Genomic DNA, 16864 nt, shown 5'->3' on the forward strand with positions numbered 1-16864 from the left:
CCCCCCATACACATGTATATACATACGTCCACACACGCAAATATACATACCTACACAGCTTTCCATGGTTTACCCCAGACGACGCTTCACATGCCTTGATTCAATCCACTGACAGCACGTCAGCCCCGGTATACCACATCGCTCCAATTCACTCAATTCCTTGCCCTCCTTTCACCCTCCTGCATGTTCAGGCCCCGATCACACAAAATCTTTTTCACTCCATCTTTCCACCTCCAATTTGGTCTCCCTCTTCTCCTTGTTCCCTCCACCTCCGACACATATATCCTCTTGGTCAATCTTTCCTCACTCATCCTCTCCATGTGCCCAAACCACTTCAAAACACCCTCTTCTGCTCTCTCAACCACGCTCTTTTTATTTCCACACATCTCTCTTACCCTTACGTTACTCACTCGATCAAACCACCTCACACCACACATTGTCCTCAAACATCTCATTTCCAGCACATCCATCCTCCTGCGCACAACTCTATCCATAGCCCACGCCTCGCAACCATACAACATTGTTGGAACCACTATTCCTTCAAACATACCCATTTTTGCTTTCCGAGATAATGTTCTCGACTTCCACACATTCTTCAAGGCCCCCAGAATTTTCGCCCCCTCCCCCACCCTATGATCCACTTCCACTTCCATGGTTCCATCCGCTGCCAGATCCACTCCCAGATATCTAAAACACTTCACTTCCTCCAGTTTTTCTCCATTCAAACTCACCTCCCAATTGACTTGACCCTCAACCCTACTGTACCTAATAACCTTGCTCTTATTCACATTTACTCTTAACTTTCTTCTTCCACACACTTTACCAAACTCAGTCACCAGCTTCTGCAGTTTCACACATGAATCAGCCACCAGCGCTGTGTCATCATAATGATAATAATAATAAAATCAATTTTGGTCATATATCAATCATGCTGTACCTCCAGTGTTCAAACAGTCACTAAACTTTTGATATACTCTTGCCATGCCACATGAGATTTCATTGTAGGTACTCACAGGTAATTGGTACATCTTTCCCTGAATTCATTACTGCATTTAGTCCTTTTGCCAGTTCCCCTACCATCATTTAATCTTTAGCATTTCTGTACTACAACCACTAACATGATTTTTTTATTCTACACTAATTACGATTTCTTCCACTTCCCCATCAGTAATAACATCACCCAGTTATGATATAATGCACACTAGTTTTATCTTTGATTAAATTTAAATTCTAAATCAATCATTATATCCACAGCTACTTGTCGCCCATGTCCAGTTCTTTTGATATGAAATCTGAACCATTCCTTTCAACTTTCTTCATCTACCATACTTTCCATAAAGCAAAATCCAATCCTAACCAGAGCATCAAAAGATTTTCCTTGATCAAAAAAATGCATATTCACTGTATTTCCTTCTCCAACCATCTCTCAATTAATATCATGCTGAAGATATTACCGACACACTTCCTTCCAGGTCATCTTTTCCTTCATTGCTTAGGAAAACTTTTTAATTCTCTGTGTTGCCTTCAAGCCATACACCTTATTGATATTCTTTCTTTCCCATCTTAAGTCTTTTGAATCATCTTAGATTATTCTTTAACCATGTGACTGCAACTGATGGTGTTAGAAGCAAGCTTAACCCTTTGAGTCAAAAATGAAAAAATTGTGAATGCCACCTGAAAAATTAAAATGTGTAAAATCAATATCCATGTTACTTTACTGATTGCTAGAACCTAAAGCATGTGGCATAAGGTACACACCATACCTTAGCTCTTCAAAAGAAGGAAGTATCATAATAGTCATACTACTTTGCACTTCAGTACACTGTGTAACAAAATTTGGGATATTTCAGTAATGATGATTCAAATAAGTGTTCCTCTACTAGATCAGGTCTGCCCATGTGTGTCATCTTAAGGGTCAAGACGAAAATGAGATACAATTTGTATTGTTCCATCACAGACACTTCCCTGTAGGTGAAAAATTTGTAATACAACCCAAGCATCTACACTGAACTAAATGTTGTACAAAGAAATGTGAAATATGGCAATATTACAGAAATTTTTTTTCTATGAAATATAATGGATTGCAGAAAAGTTACTAAAATCTCCCAAAACAACACAGTGCTTCTTCGGCATTGTGCTACATCACTAATTCTTTATCTTACTATTTTTATATTTATATTTATTATATTTTGTTGCTATCTCCCACGTTAGCGAGGAAGCTCAAGGAAACAGGCAAAAGAATGGCCCAACCCACCCACATACACATGTATATACATACATGTCCACACACGCATATATACTTACCTATACATCTCAATGTATACATATATATACACACACAGACATATACATATATACACATGTACATAATTCATACTGTCTGCCCTTATTCATTCCCGTCGCCACCCTGCCACACATGAAATGAAAACCCCCTCCCCCCACATGTGCGCGAGGTAGCGCTAGGAAAAGACAACAAAGGCCACATTTGTTCACACTCAGTCTCTAGCTGTCATGTACAATGCACCAAAACCACAGCTCCCTTTCCACATCCAGGCCCCACAAAACTTTCCATGGTTTACCCCAGATGCTTCATATGCCCTGGTTCAATCCATTGACAGTACATCGACCTAGGTATACCACATCGTTCCAATTCACTCTATTCCTTGCACGCCTTTCACCCTCCTGCATGTTCAGGCCCAGATCTCTCAAAATCTTTTTCACTCCATCTTTCCACCTCCAATTTGGTCTCCCACTTCTCCTTGTTCCCTCCACCTCTGACACATATATCCTCTTTGTCAGTCTTTCCTCACTCATTCTCTCCATGTGACCAAACCATTTCGAAACACCCTCTTCTGCTCTCTCAACCACACTCTTTTTATTACCACACATCTCTCTTACCCTTTCATTACTTACTCGATCAAACCACCTCACACCACATATTGTCCTCAAACATCTCATTTCCAGCACATCCACCCTGCTCCACACAACTCTATCTAAAGCCCATGCCTCGCAACCATATAACATTGTTGGAACCACTATTCCTTCAATTATACCCATTTTTGCTTTTCAAGATAACGTTCTTGACTTCCATACATTTTTCAGCACTCACACAACTTTCGCCCCCTTCCCCACCCTGTGATTCACTTCCACTTCCATAGTTCCATCCGCTGTCAAATCCACTCCCAGATATCTAAAACACTTCACTTCCTGTCCCTCAACCCTACTGTACCTAGCAACTTTGCTTTTATTCACATTTACTCTCAGTTTTCTTCTTTCACACACTTTACCAAACTCAGTCACCAGCTTCTGCAGTTTCTCACCTGAATCAGCCACCAGTGCTATATCATCAGCAAACAACAACTGACTCACTTCCCAAGCTCTCTCATTCACAACAGACTGCATACTTGCCCCTCTTTCCAAAACTCTTGCATTCACCTCCCTAACAACCCCATCCATAAACAAATTAAACAACCATGGAGACATCATGCACCCTGCCGCAAACCAACATTCACTGAGAACCAACCACTTTCCTCTCTTCCTACACGTACACATGCCTTACATCCTCGATAAAAGCTTTTCACTGCTTCTAACAACTTACCTCCCACACCATATATTCTTAATACCTTCCACACAGCATCTCTATCAACTCTATCATATACCTTCTCCATATCCATAAATGCTACATACAAATCCATTTGCTTTTCTAAGTATTTCTCACATACATTTTTCAAAGCAAACACCTGACCCACACATCCTCTACCACTTCTGAAACCACACTTCTCTTTCCCAATCTGATGCTCTGTACATGCCTTCACCCTCACAATCAATACCCTCACATATAATTTCCCAGGAATACTCAACAAACTTATACCTCTGTATTCTGACACTCACTCTTATCCCCTTTGCCTTTGTACAATGGCACTATGCAAGCATTCTGCCAATCCTCAAGCACCTCACCATGAGTCATACATACATTAAATAACCTTACCAACCAGTCAACAATTCAGTCGCACCCTTTTTAAATAAATTCCACTGCAATACCATCCAAACCCGCTGCCTTGCTGGCTTTCATCTTCCGCAAAGCTTTTACTACCTCTCCTCTGTTTACCAAATCATTCTCCCTAACTCTCTCACTTTGCACACCACTTCAACCAAAACACCCTATATCTGCTACTCTATCATCAAACACATTCAACAAACCTTCAAAATACTCACTCCATCTCTTTCTCACATCACCACTATTAGTTATCACCCCATTAGCCCCCTTCACTGATGTTCCCATTGTTCCCTTGTCTTACACACTTTATTTACCTCCTTCCAAAACATCTTTTTATTCTCCCTAAAATTTAATGATACTCTCTCACCCCACCTCTCATTTGCCCTCTATTTTGCCTCTTGCACCTTTCTCTTGAACTCCTGCCTTTCTTTTATACATCCCCCAGTCATTTGCATTATTTCTCTGCAAAAATCGTCCAAATGCTTCTCTCCTCTCTTTCACTAATAATCTTATTTCTTCATCCCACCACTCACTATCCTTTCTAATCTGCCCACCTCCCATGCTTCTCATGCCACAAGCATCTTTTGCACAAGCCATCACTGCTTCCCTAAATACATCCCATTCCTCCCCCACTCCCCTTACACCCTTTATTCTCACCATTTTCCATTTTGTACTCAGTCTCTCCTGGTAATTCCTCACACAAGTTTCCTTCCAGAGCTCACTTACTCTCACCACTCTTCACCCCAACATTCTCTCTTCTTTTCTGAAAACCTCTACAAATCTTCACTTTCACCTCCACAAGATAATGATCAGACATCCCTCCAGTTGCACCTCTCAGCACATTAACATCCAAAAGTCTCTCTTTCATGTGCCTATCAATCCTTTGCTTTGTAATCCAATCATGCTCTCTAGCCATCTCTCCAACTTACATACATATACTTATGTATATGTCTCTTTTTAAACCAGGTATTCCCAATCACCAGTCCTTTTTCAGCACATAAATCTACAAGCTCTTTGCCATTACCATTTACAACACAGCACCCCATGTGCACCAATTATTCCCTCAACTGCCACATTACTCACCTTTGCATTCAAATCACTAAGTATTAGAAATACATCAATACAGTGGTATCCTAATATTATGCACAAAAAGTGTAATGTATTTTACATATTCACAGATATGATCCAATATATACCCCTGTTTGTAGCTGCCTTTGTTTTGAAATGGTCAGGTATTTCATATTAGAACTTGAGATGAGAACTAAATAACATACATATCATTCAGTATTTGTCAACCAAACATTTTAGTTTCCTCTCATACCTCCTTGCCCTTCCTCCCTTAGCGAGGTAACATATTTACATGCTTACACTTGACAAAAATATGCTCTTCCTGATAGTAGTTACAACATAAAGATGTAACTTGCAGGTACCTGTGGGAGTGGTTTTCACCAACACATGTTAATGATGCATGGCCATAAGTACTTAATACCAAAAGATATCATTTTAGATATTTACCTCAAAATATCCCTGGGGATAGGGGAGAAAGGATACTTCCCATGCATTCCTCATGTGTCGTAGAAGGCGACTAAAGGCACGGGAGCAAGGGGCTAGAAACCCTCCCCTCCTTGTATTTTAACTTTCTAAAAGGGGAAAGAGAAGAAGGAGTCACGCGGGGAGTGCTCATCCTCCTCGAAGGCTCAGATTGGGGTGTCTAAATGTGTGTGGATGTAACCAAGATAAGAAAAAACGAGAGATAAGTAGTATGCTTGAGGAGAGGAACCTGGATGTTTTGGCTCTGAGTGAAATGAAGCTCAAGGGTAAAGGGGAAGAGTGGTTCATGAATGTCTTGGGAGAAAAGTCAGGGGTTAGTGAGAGGACAAGAGCAAGGGAAGGAGTAGCACTACTCCTGAAACAGGAGTGGTGGGAGTATGTGATAGAGTGTAAGAAAGTAAACTGTAGATTGATATGGGTAAAACTGAAAGTGGGTGGAGAGAGATGGGTGATTATTGGTGCATATGCACCTGGGCATGAGAAGAAAGATCATAAGATGCAAGTGTTTCAGGAGCAGCTGAGTGAGTGTGTTAGTAGTTTTGATGCACGAGACCGGGTTATAGCAATGGGTGATTTGAATGTAAAGGTGAGTAATGTAGAAGTTGAGGGAATAATTGGTGTACATGGGGTGTTCAGTGTTGTAAATGGAATTGGTGAAGAGCTTGTAGATCTATGTGCTGAAAAAGGTCTGGTGATTGGGAATACCAGGTTAAAAAAGAGAGATATACATAAGTATACATATGTAAGTAGGAGAGATGGCCAGAGAGTGTTATTGGATTACGTGTTAATTGATAGGCACGCGAAAGAGACTTTTGGATGTTAATGTGCTGAGAGGTGCAACTGGAGAGATGTCTGATCATTATCTTGTGAAGGCGAAGGTGAAGCTTTGTAGAGGTTTTCAGAAGCGAGAATGTTACGGTGAAGAGAGTGGTGAGAGTAAATGAGCTTGGGAAGGAGACCTGTGTGAGGTAGTACCAGGAGAGACTGAGTACAGAATGGGAAAAGGTGAGAACAAAGGACATAAGGAGAGTGGGGGAGGAATGGGATGTATTTAGGGAAGCAGTGATGGCTTGTGTAAAAGATGCTTGTGGCATGAAAAGTATGGAAGGTGGGCAGATTAGAAAGGGTAGTGAGTGGTGGGATGAAGAAGTAAGATTATTAGTGAAAGAGAAGAGAGAGGCATTTAGACGATTTTTGCAGGAAAATAATGCAAATGAGTGGGAGATGTATAAAAGAAAGAGGCAGGAGGTCAAGAGAAAGGTGCAAGAGGTGAAAAAGAGGGCAAATGAGAGTTGGGGTGCGAGAGTATCATTAAATTTTCGAGACCATAAAAAGATGTTTTGGAAGGAGGTAAATAAAGTGCGTAAGACAAGGGAACAAATGGGAACTTCAGTGAAGGGGCCTAATGGGGAGGTGATAACAAGTAGTGGGGATGTGAAAAGGAAATGAAGTGAGTATTTTGAAGGTTTGTTGAATGTGTTTGATGATAGAGTGGCAGATATAGGGTGTTTTGGTCGAGGTGGTGTGCAAAGTGAGAGGGTTAGGAAGAATGATTTGGTGGACAGAGAAGAGGTAGTAAAAGCTTTGCGGAAGATGAAAGCTGGCAAGGCAGTGGGTATGGATGGTATTGCAGTGGAATTTATTAAAAAAGGGAGTGACTGTATTGTTGACTGGTTGGTAAGGTTGACTGGTTGGTAAGGTTATTTAATGTATGTATGACTCATGGTGAGGTGCCTGAGGACTGGTGGAATGCTTGCATAGTGCCATTGTACAAAGGCAAAGGGGATAAGAGTTAGAGCTCAAATTACAGAGGTATAAGTTTGTTGAGTATTCCTGGGAAATTATATGGGAGGGTATTGATTGAGAGGGTGAAGGCATGTACAGAGCATCAGATTGGGGAAGAGCAGTGTGGTTTCAGAAGTGGTAGAGGATGTGTGGATCAGGTGTTTGCTTTGTAAAATGTATGTGAGAAATACTTAGAAAAGCAAATGGATTTGTATGTAGCATTTATGGATCTGGAGAAGGCATATGAAAGAGTTGATAGAGATGCTCTGTAGAAGGTATTAAGAATATATGGTGTGAGAAGTAAGTTGTCAGAAGCAGTGAAAAGTTTTTATCAAGGATGTAAGGCATGTGTACGTGTAGGAAGAGAAGAAAGTGATTGGTTCTGTGAATATTGGTTTGCGGAAGGGTGCGTAATGTCTCCATGGTTGTTTAATTTGTTTATGGATGGGGTTGTTACGGAAGTGAATGCAAGAGTTTTGGAAAGAGGGGCAGGTATGCAGTCTGTTGTGGATGAGAGAGCTTGGAAAGTGAGCCAGTTGTTGTTCGCTGATGATACAGCGCTGGTGGCTGATTTGGGTGAGAAACTGCAGAAGCTGGTGACTAAGTTTGGTAAAGTATGTGAAAGAAGAAAGCTAAGAGTAAATGTGAATAAGAGCAAGGTCATTAGGTACAGTAGGGCTGAGGAACAAGTCAATTGGGAGGTAAGTTTGAAAGGAGAAAAACTGGAGGAAGTGAAGTGTTTTAGATATCTGGGAGTGGATTTGGCAGCGGATGGAACCATGGAAGCAGAAGTGAATCATAGGGTGGGGGAGGGGGCAAAAGTTCTGGGAGCATTGAAAAATGTGTGGAAGTCGAGAATGTTATCTTGGAAAGTAAAAATGGGTATGTTTGAAGGAATAGTACTTCCAACAATGTTATATGGTTGTGAGGCATGGGCTGTAGATAGAGTTGTGTGGAAGAGGGTGGATGTGCTGGAAATGAGATGTTTGAGGACAATATGTGGTGTGAAGTGGTTTGATCGAGTAATTAATGAAAGCCTAAGAGAGATGTGTGGTAATAAAAAGAGTGTGGTTGAGAGAGCAGAAGAGGGTGTGTTGAAATGGTTTGGTCACATGGAGAGAATGAGTGAGGAAAGATTGACAAAGAGGATATATGTGTCAGAGGTGGAAGGAACGAGAAGTGGGCGACCAAATTGGATGTGGAAGGATGGAGTGAAAAAATTCTGAGTGATCGGGGCCTGAACATGCAGGAGGGTGAAAGGCATGTAAGGAATAGAGTGAATTGGAACGATGTGGTATACCGGGGTCAACGTGCTGTCACTGGATTGAACCAGGGCATGTGAAAGTGTCTGGGGTAAACCATGGAAAGTTCTGTGGGGCCTGAATGTGGAAAGGGAGCTGTGGTTTTGGTGCATCATACATGACAGCTAGAGACTGAGTGTGAACGAATGTGGCCTTTGTTGTCTTTTCCTAGCACTACCTCGTGCACATGCGGGGGGAGGGGGTTGTTATTTCATGTGTGGTGGGGTGGCGACAGAAATGAATAAGGGCAGACAGTATGAATTGTGTACATGTGTATCTATGTATATGTCTGTGTGTGTATATATTTGTATACGGTGAGATGTTGGAGATTAACCATAAGGTATTACTGGAACCTGTTGTATTACTTAGTATGGACACCTATAGAAAGAAATAGCTTTTCAGGAGTTCAGAACTTTTTCTTCAAACCAGGAATGAGCAAATGACCAATGGATTTGAGAGGGCCTTGCATCTGTTAGGACAATACAATGTTCACACAAACCTTATAATTTACCATGGTTTGCCTAATATACATGCTGAAAGGCAGGTTCACTTTGGATGACCCACTGCTTACTGTCCCCATTGTCATGTCATGAACCCAAACCATAAACTAATCATATGTCATTCAATGGAACTCATCCATTGCTCACCTTTCACTACAGATGGACACCTTCAAGTTGATGTCCTTATTTTTTCTGTTGCAAAATTTGTGAGACTGTCCCTTGTACTTTTGTTTCACTCTTTTCATAAGTTTATGTCACTGATGTGGGGGAAGAACAGAGGACAGGTCTATTTCTTCTATCAAAGGTCATATGTACATTCAACACCAGCCACATTGTTTACTGAGAAATTGATTTTTTTACCTTCATAATTTTTTCTTTATTTTGCGTGATATACAGTGTTTCATTATATTTGTTTTTACTGTGTTGCCATCCTGTGTGTTACATTGGGGTCTACTTCATTTCTTCACATGCTGAATGCCAGATATTTTGTAAGATTATGGTCTCTGGGTGTGACTACATTGCCATGTGACAACAAACCACTTATCAGATCATCACAACTAAAACAGCTCTGCACTTTTTGCCCACTTGTATTTATCAATTTATAGCCAACAGTAATCCAAGATCAAAGTTACTATTACAACCCTTTTACATGGGTTTTGTGGTTTTTACCTAATCAGTTTGCTTTAACTGCATTCTGATTTAGGAATTCAAACAGGCACTTCTTCCTTAGATATTGTTTATCACTTCCTTTACTTTAGAAAAAGAGTTCCCTCCATCCTTCATTTGGATATTCTCTCACTTTCCTTGCTCAATGGACAAATCATGTAATGAAGAAAACATGTTCTGAACTTGTGAAAAGTTGCTGCTTCCTACTGACAAATAGCAAACCAGTTAGCTACTTTGGATTTCTGCCTGTTGGTTCATGGACTTCATTATTGTCTTACTGAATCGTCTTCAGCCTTCCCCTTCATATCACAGTACTGCAGCTTTTCTCATCATTAAAATCATCTTTCCAAGATTTTCTCTTTCTTTCTCTTGATCTTTTGCCTTCATATCATCCCTCTGTTAGATCTTTCAGCAGACTTTTTCATCACAGTATATGTCATATCTGGTTCTTTCATCTCCATGCAATTGCTTTGAGTAATTTCCTTCTCTTTTCCACTTTACATTAAACTTCTTTGTTGCTATAGGATACCACGGAAATATCTTTCTTGATTGCTCACTAAAATATTTTCAGGGGGTTGTTAAAACATGGGGGGCACAACCTTTACAGTATAAGTAAATGTCCCCATCTTGACTCTTCCTGTGGGCACCCATGTTTGTTGTTCAAATGTTCTGTCCAACTTATCTTCATCACTCTTCACCAGGCCCACATTTCAAAGCCTTCTAATAGTTTCTTAATTTTTGTTCTCAAAGTTTCTGCACTGCACAGAACTGTGCTCAATATTAAGCTCCTTGCTGTACAGTATTTTTCTTCAGTTTCTGGTCAGGCTTACCTGTGAACAACCTTTTCTCTTTATTAAAAGCTGCTTTGCCCATAGCAGTTCTAGTTCTTACTTCCTTTCTGCAAACTGGACCTTTCTGCAAACTCCACTGTACAATGCAACACTTCCTAAATACTTGCAATAGTTTACTTCTTCAAGTGTTTGATTTTCATAATGTATAATCATAGTTCCTTGTAGTTTTAGCACATTTATTTTCATGCTGAAAGCACTTGCCATCCCAACTAAACTATTCATCATATGCTGGAGATCTTTGCTTTTGAGTGATGCCTTTTCATCAGCAGACTTGACTGCTTTGACTAGTTCTATTGCAAAGTTCACTTCCTCATCAAGGTCTGAAATTGCTTCTCTCACCATTGCTACTGCATTAATGTTGAACAACACCAGAGTCAGCCGGCAACCCTGTCTGATTTCCCTATTACAGGCATTGATTCCCCATTAGCATTAGCACTGTAAAAGTGTGAATGGGATACAGCTGTTTAATCAAATTAATCTTTGGTCTCCAATGAATATTTGCATATCATTTTTATTCCAACCTTTTTCTTTTTCTATATTTTCATTATACTTGATTACCATTTCCAGTATTAGTGAGGTAGTGCCAGGAAACAGATGAAGAAAGACATCCACTCATATACACACATCTATATACATACATGTACATATGCCTACATATACATACATATACATATATGTCGATGGACAGACTAGTGTATATACACCATGGGTCAGATTCGAACCCTGGGCAGGATGTCTGGCTAGCTCTGCCACATGGATGTTAAAAGACACACACACCAGACTTCTAGTGCTTTTATGTGTCTGTGGCAGAGGTAGCCAAATGCCCTGCCCAGGGTTCGAAAATCCGATCTGTGGCATATACACATTTGTTCGTCCATTGACATATCTGTCACACTATCAGCGCTGCAGTAATCAAAGTCCATGCTATCCCCAACAAGATGAGGTTGGGACACACATAAAAACATTAGAAGTCTAGTGTGTGTCTTTTAACCTCTGTGTGGCAGAGGCAGCGGGACACCCTGCCCAGAGTTCGAATCCAACCCATGGTGTATATACATATCAACATACACATACATACATACATATTTCCACGGGGAAAATGAAACACGATAAGTTCCCAAGTGCACTTTCATGTAATAATCACTTCATCAGGGAAGACACGAGAGAAATATAACAGTCAGTTGATATACATCAAAGACATGAACCTAGGACGCCATTTGGTAAACATGTGGTTGTCCAAGACAATACACTTTAATATACAAATATTCATATATGTACGTATGTACATATTCATATGTACATATTTATACTTGCTCGCCCTCATCCATTCCTGGCACCACCCCGCCCCACAGCAAATAGCATCGCCATCCCCTACATCAGTGAGGTAGCACCAAGAAACAGATGAAAAAAGGCCACATCTGTTCACACTAATTCTCTAGCTGTCATGTGTAACTGTTTATCCCATTGAATTCTCTCTAAAGCATTCTCAAAGTCATTATAACACACATGAATCTCAAAATCATGACCTATTAATTTTTCTCCCCCTAACATTCTTATGGTATTGATTGCTTATTCTTCATCCTTATCTAAATCCAAAGTTATCTTTAACAATGGATTGTTTTGCTCTAATTGTGAAAACAGTTTGAGTGAGATACAGTAGTTTAATCAGTACTGGGCCTGTCCAATCAACATTTGTATTTTTTGATATTCTCATCAGTTTATCCCTCTGAACTCTATCAAAAGCATTATCACAGTCTTTAATATATATAAATCATCTCTGTGGTAGGGGAGAAGAATCTACCTCTGTATTCCCAGTATGTTATTGAAGGCAACTACAGAGAGGTGGAAGCGGAGGGTTGGAAACCTTCCCCCTCTTGTATTTCAATTTCTAAATGATGGAACAAAAGGAGCCAAGCAGGGATTGCCATCCTCCATGAAGTCCAGGCTGGAGAGTCAAAATCTGTGGATGTAACCAAAATGAAAAGTGAGGGAGAGATATGTACCATGTTTGAGGAAGCAAACCTAGGTGTTCTGGCTCTGAGTGAAACAAAGATCAAGGGTAAGAGTGAAACAAAGATCAAGGGTAAAGGGGAAGAATGGTTTGAAAATATATCATGAGTACAGTCAGGGATTGGTGAGAGGACAAGAGCTAGGGAATGAGTAGCACTACACCTGAAGCAGGAGCTGTGGGAGTGTATGAAAGAGGGAGGCATTTGGGCAGTACTTATAAGAGAAAGCAACAGGATGTCAAGAGAAAGGTGCAAAGGTTGAAAAAGAGGGAAAATGAGAGTTGGGGTGAGCAAGTATCAGTAAACTTTAGAGAGAATAAGATGTTTTGGAAGGTTAATAATGTGCAAAAAAACAAGAGAACATGTAGGAACATTTATGAAGTTGGCAAAATTGGAAGTAGTAACAAGTAGTGATGAAGTGAAAAGGAAGTTGAGTAAGCATTTTGAAGGACTGCTGAATTTATTTGAAGATAGGGTGGCAGATGTAGGATGTTTGGGATGGGGTGGTATGCAAAGTGATAGAGTCATGGAGAGTGGTCTGGTGACGCGAGAAGAGGTGGTGAAAGCCTTATGAGGGATGAAATGTGACAAGGTAGCTGGAGTGATGGTACTGCAGTTGAATTTATTAAAGGGAGTGATTACTGAGGATGAGATGTGGCAAGGCAGTTGGAGTAGATGGTATTGGTGTTAAAATATTAAGAGAGGGGTGACTGTTGTTGACTGGCTTGTTAGGATTTTCAGTGTATGTATTGATTATGGTGAGGTGCCTGAGGATTGGTAGAATGCATATATAGATCCAATGTATAAAGGCAGAGAGGATAAAGGTGAGTGTTCAGGTTACAGAGGTATAAGTTTGTTTAATGTATCTGGTAAGCTGTACAAAAGAGTGAAGGTATGAACAAAGCATCAGACTAGGGAGGAAGATTGTGGTTTCAGAAGTGGTAGAGTTTGAGTGGATCAGGCATTTCACTGAGGAATGTGTTTGAGAAACAGATGGATTTGTATGTAGCATTCATGGAGATGATGAAAGCATATGACAGGGTTGATAGAGATTCCTTGTGGAAGGTCTTACAAATATACAGTGTGGGAGGAAAGCTGCTGGAAGCAGTGAGAAATTCTTATTAAGGTGTAAGGTATGTATATGAGTAAGAAGACAGGAGAGTGAGTGGTTCCGTGAAGGGATTGGTCTAAGATAGGGGTGTGTAATGTCACCATGGTTGTTTATTTTGTTTAAGGATGGGGTGGTGAGGGAGGTAAATGCGAGAGTCCTGGAGAGGGGGGTGAGTATGTAGTATGTAGGGGATGAGAGGGCCTGGGAAGTGAATCATATTTTGTTTGCTGATAATACAGCACTAGTGGCAGATTCAAGAGTGAACCTGCAGAAGTTGGTGACTGAATTTGGAAGGATGTGAAAGGAGGAATTTAAGAGTAAATGTGCATAAATGCAAGGTTTAGCAGTTAAAAACAGCGTGAGTTTGACTGGAGAAAAACTGGAGGAACTGAAATGTTTTAGACACCTAGCAGTAGACACGGCAGCAAATGGAACCATGGAAGTGGAGGTGAGTCTTAGGTTGGGTGAGGGGGAGAAAGTTTTGAAAGCAATGGAGAATGTGTAAAAATAGAGAAATTATTATATGGATGAGCAAAAATGGGTGTGTTTGAAAGAATAGTAGTTCCAACATTATTATTTGGATGTGAGATATGGACTATAGATAAGACTGTGCAGAGGAGGATGGGTATGTTGGAAATGAAATGTTTGAGGACAATATGTAGTGTGAGGGATTTTATCGAATAAGTAGTGAAAGCACAAGAGAGATTTGTGATAATAAAAAGACTGTGGTTGATAGACCTGAAGAGGGTGTGCTGAAATGGTTTGGATATATAGAGAATGAGTGAGAAAAACTTTACAAAAAGGATATATGTATCAGAAGTGGAGGAAACAAGAACACAGACACCGAATTGGAGATGGAAGGATGGACTGAAAAAGATTTTGAGCAATTGGAGCCTGAACATACAGGAGGGTGAAAGGTGTGCACAGGACAGAGTGAACTGGAACATTATGGTATACTGGGGATGTGCTGTCAGTGGACTGAACCAAGGCATGTGTAGCATCCAGGGTAAACCACAGAAAGGTTTGAGATATCTGGTTGTGGATTTGGAGCTGTGCTTTCAGTGCATTACACATGACAGACAGAGAATGGTTGTGAACTGATGTGGCCTTTCTTCATCTGCTCCTGGTACTAACTTGCTAATGCAGGAAATGGTGATCAAGTACAAAAACAAATCTAAATCATTAATCTGGTACTTTTTCTCCAAACATTTTTGTGGTAGTGATTGCTTTTCATTACATACCTTCCAAATACAAATTGATTTTAAGCCAAGCTAGTGCTTTACTCTCACTGTCTCACTTTTCATTAGTATCATTAACAGTTTTTAGGAGCATGGCCAATGAGGATAACACAAAAAGCTGAGAATTTTGCGGCTTCCATTCTGTGGGGGATATGAGTATCGTTATTGTTTTCAGGATATCATTATGGCACTTGTCTTTATAATATGTGCTTTTGTATAGACTCATCAACTCCCTCATGTTTGGTGATATTTTTGAAAAACTCTGCTGTAATACTGCCAGATCCAGTTGCTTTTCTATCCTTCAATTCTTTTTAAGACCTCTCCAGTTCTTTTTTTCAGAATTTGGGGTCCTTGACATTCCTCAATCACTTTGATTTTATCTGCTTTGTGATGGTTGGTTTGCCCTGTCATAATGCCCTTCAGTATACTCAACCCATCATTCCTTTAGAACCTTTGATATTTTTTTCTTCTTATGTTATATTATTCATAACATTGCCATTCTTTATTCTTACAATTAAAATCCTTCAAATTCTGTTATGATAAGTCCAGTTTCCCTCCTCTGTAAAGATATATAATTTCCTAACACTGATCTTGTAGCCACTTTTCTCTCACTGTATCAGCTCCTTGCCTAAGTTCATTATTACTTAATTGCCTTCTCTGCACTGACACTGTTCCACTTCAACTTCTCCATTTGTTCAAGCAATTTTAGGTAACCCATAGCTTTCTTGCTCTTTTCTTAACAAAACCAATGTTTTATTCTGCACCCCCCTTAACCACATCCTTTAGTATTTGATACCTTTTGTTGCTATCAACATTTATGGATGCATCATTAAAGGTTTTCTATAATTCTTTGTCTCAAAAGAAATTTTCTTTTCCATTCTTTTCAGTAGCACAGCATTCCATATTCTCCTTACTTTCCTCTTAGGCTTATGTTAGTAGCCATTACAGTGACAGTGATCGGAATCAGCATCTACAACATGAGATACAATTTCTGTATCTATGCCAGACTAGAACATAGCCAGTCTGACATCTTCCAGTATCTCCAGGTTTCAAACAAGTGCTGCCTTCTCTGATGTGTTGGAATCATATATATGTCATCATTTCTTATGTCCAGCAAAAGCCCCTTTTTCTTTCTCCTTCATTTCTTCCTCCAGATTCAAAAGGCCCAATGCACAATAGTGGATTCAAATTGCTGTGAAAAAAGACAGACCAGTTAGCATAACTCTGTATATCATTAAGGTATTGTAGAGGGTAACTTAAAACATATGGAACATTATCTCCAACAGACTCACAAATGAGGTAAACATGGATTGGTACTTGGTAAAAGCATGTAGACACATCAACAAGCTCAGTATAATGATGTATATCAACATTGATGAATGGGAAAAAGAGTAGACTCTTTTCTTAGATTTTGCACAAAAATTTTATAAAGTAAGCTAAAGAGTATTACTCAAAATAGTAATGGATGGGGTTGTTAGGGAGGTGAATGCAAGAGTTTTGGAAAGAGGGGCAAGTATGAAGTCTGTTGTGAATGAAAGAGCTTGGGAAGTGAGTCAGTTGTTGTTCGCTGATGATACAGCGCTGGTGGCTGATTCATGTGAGAAACTGCAGAAGCTGGTGACTGATTTTGGTAAAGTGTGTGAAAGAAGAAAGTTAAGAGTAAATGTGAATAAGAGCAAGGTTATTAGGTACAGTAGGGTTGAGGGTCAAGTCAATTGGGAGGTAAGTTTGAATGGAGAAAAACTGGAGGAAGTAAAGTGTTTTAGATATCTGGGAGTGGATCTGGCAGCGGATGGAACCATGGAAGCGGAAGTGAATCATAGGGTGGGGGAGGGGACGAAAATCCTGGGAGCCT

The 16864-nt window shown here is 40.0% G+C and overlaps 1 protein-coding gene across 5 annotated transcripts in view; it reads right to left on the minus strand.

Moving 5' to 3' along the window:
- The window catches only part of LOC139750877 (probable methyltransferase-like protein 25), a 221376-nt gene that overhangs the window by 79602 nt on the left and 124910 nt on the right, over positions 1-16864 (minus strand). Inside the window, exon 7 of one of the 5 annotated variants that reach the window (XM_071665731.1) lies at positions 11476-16201. The exons of the other annotated variants lie outside the window; for them this stretch is intronic. Coding sequence (XP_071521832.1) covers positions 16166-16201 — 36 coding nt within the window. The 3' untranslated portion in view covers positions 11476-16165. Of the gene's footprint in view, positions 1-11475; positions 16202-16864 lie in introns of those variants that run through there. 5 annotated transcript variants of the gene reach the window in all.

This window comes from Panulirus ornatus, chromosome 10, assembly GCF_036320965.1.
Source record: "Panulirus ornatus isolate Po-2019 chromosome 10, ASM3632096v1, whole genome shotgun sequence".
Classification (NCBI taxonomy): Eukaryota; Metazoa; Arthropoda; class Malacostraca; order Decapoda; family Palinuridae; genus Panulirus; species Panulirus ornatus.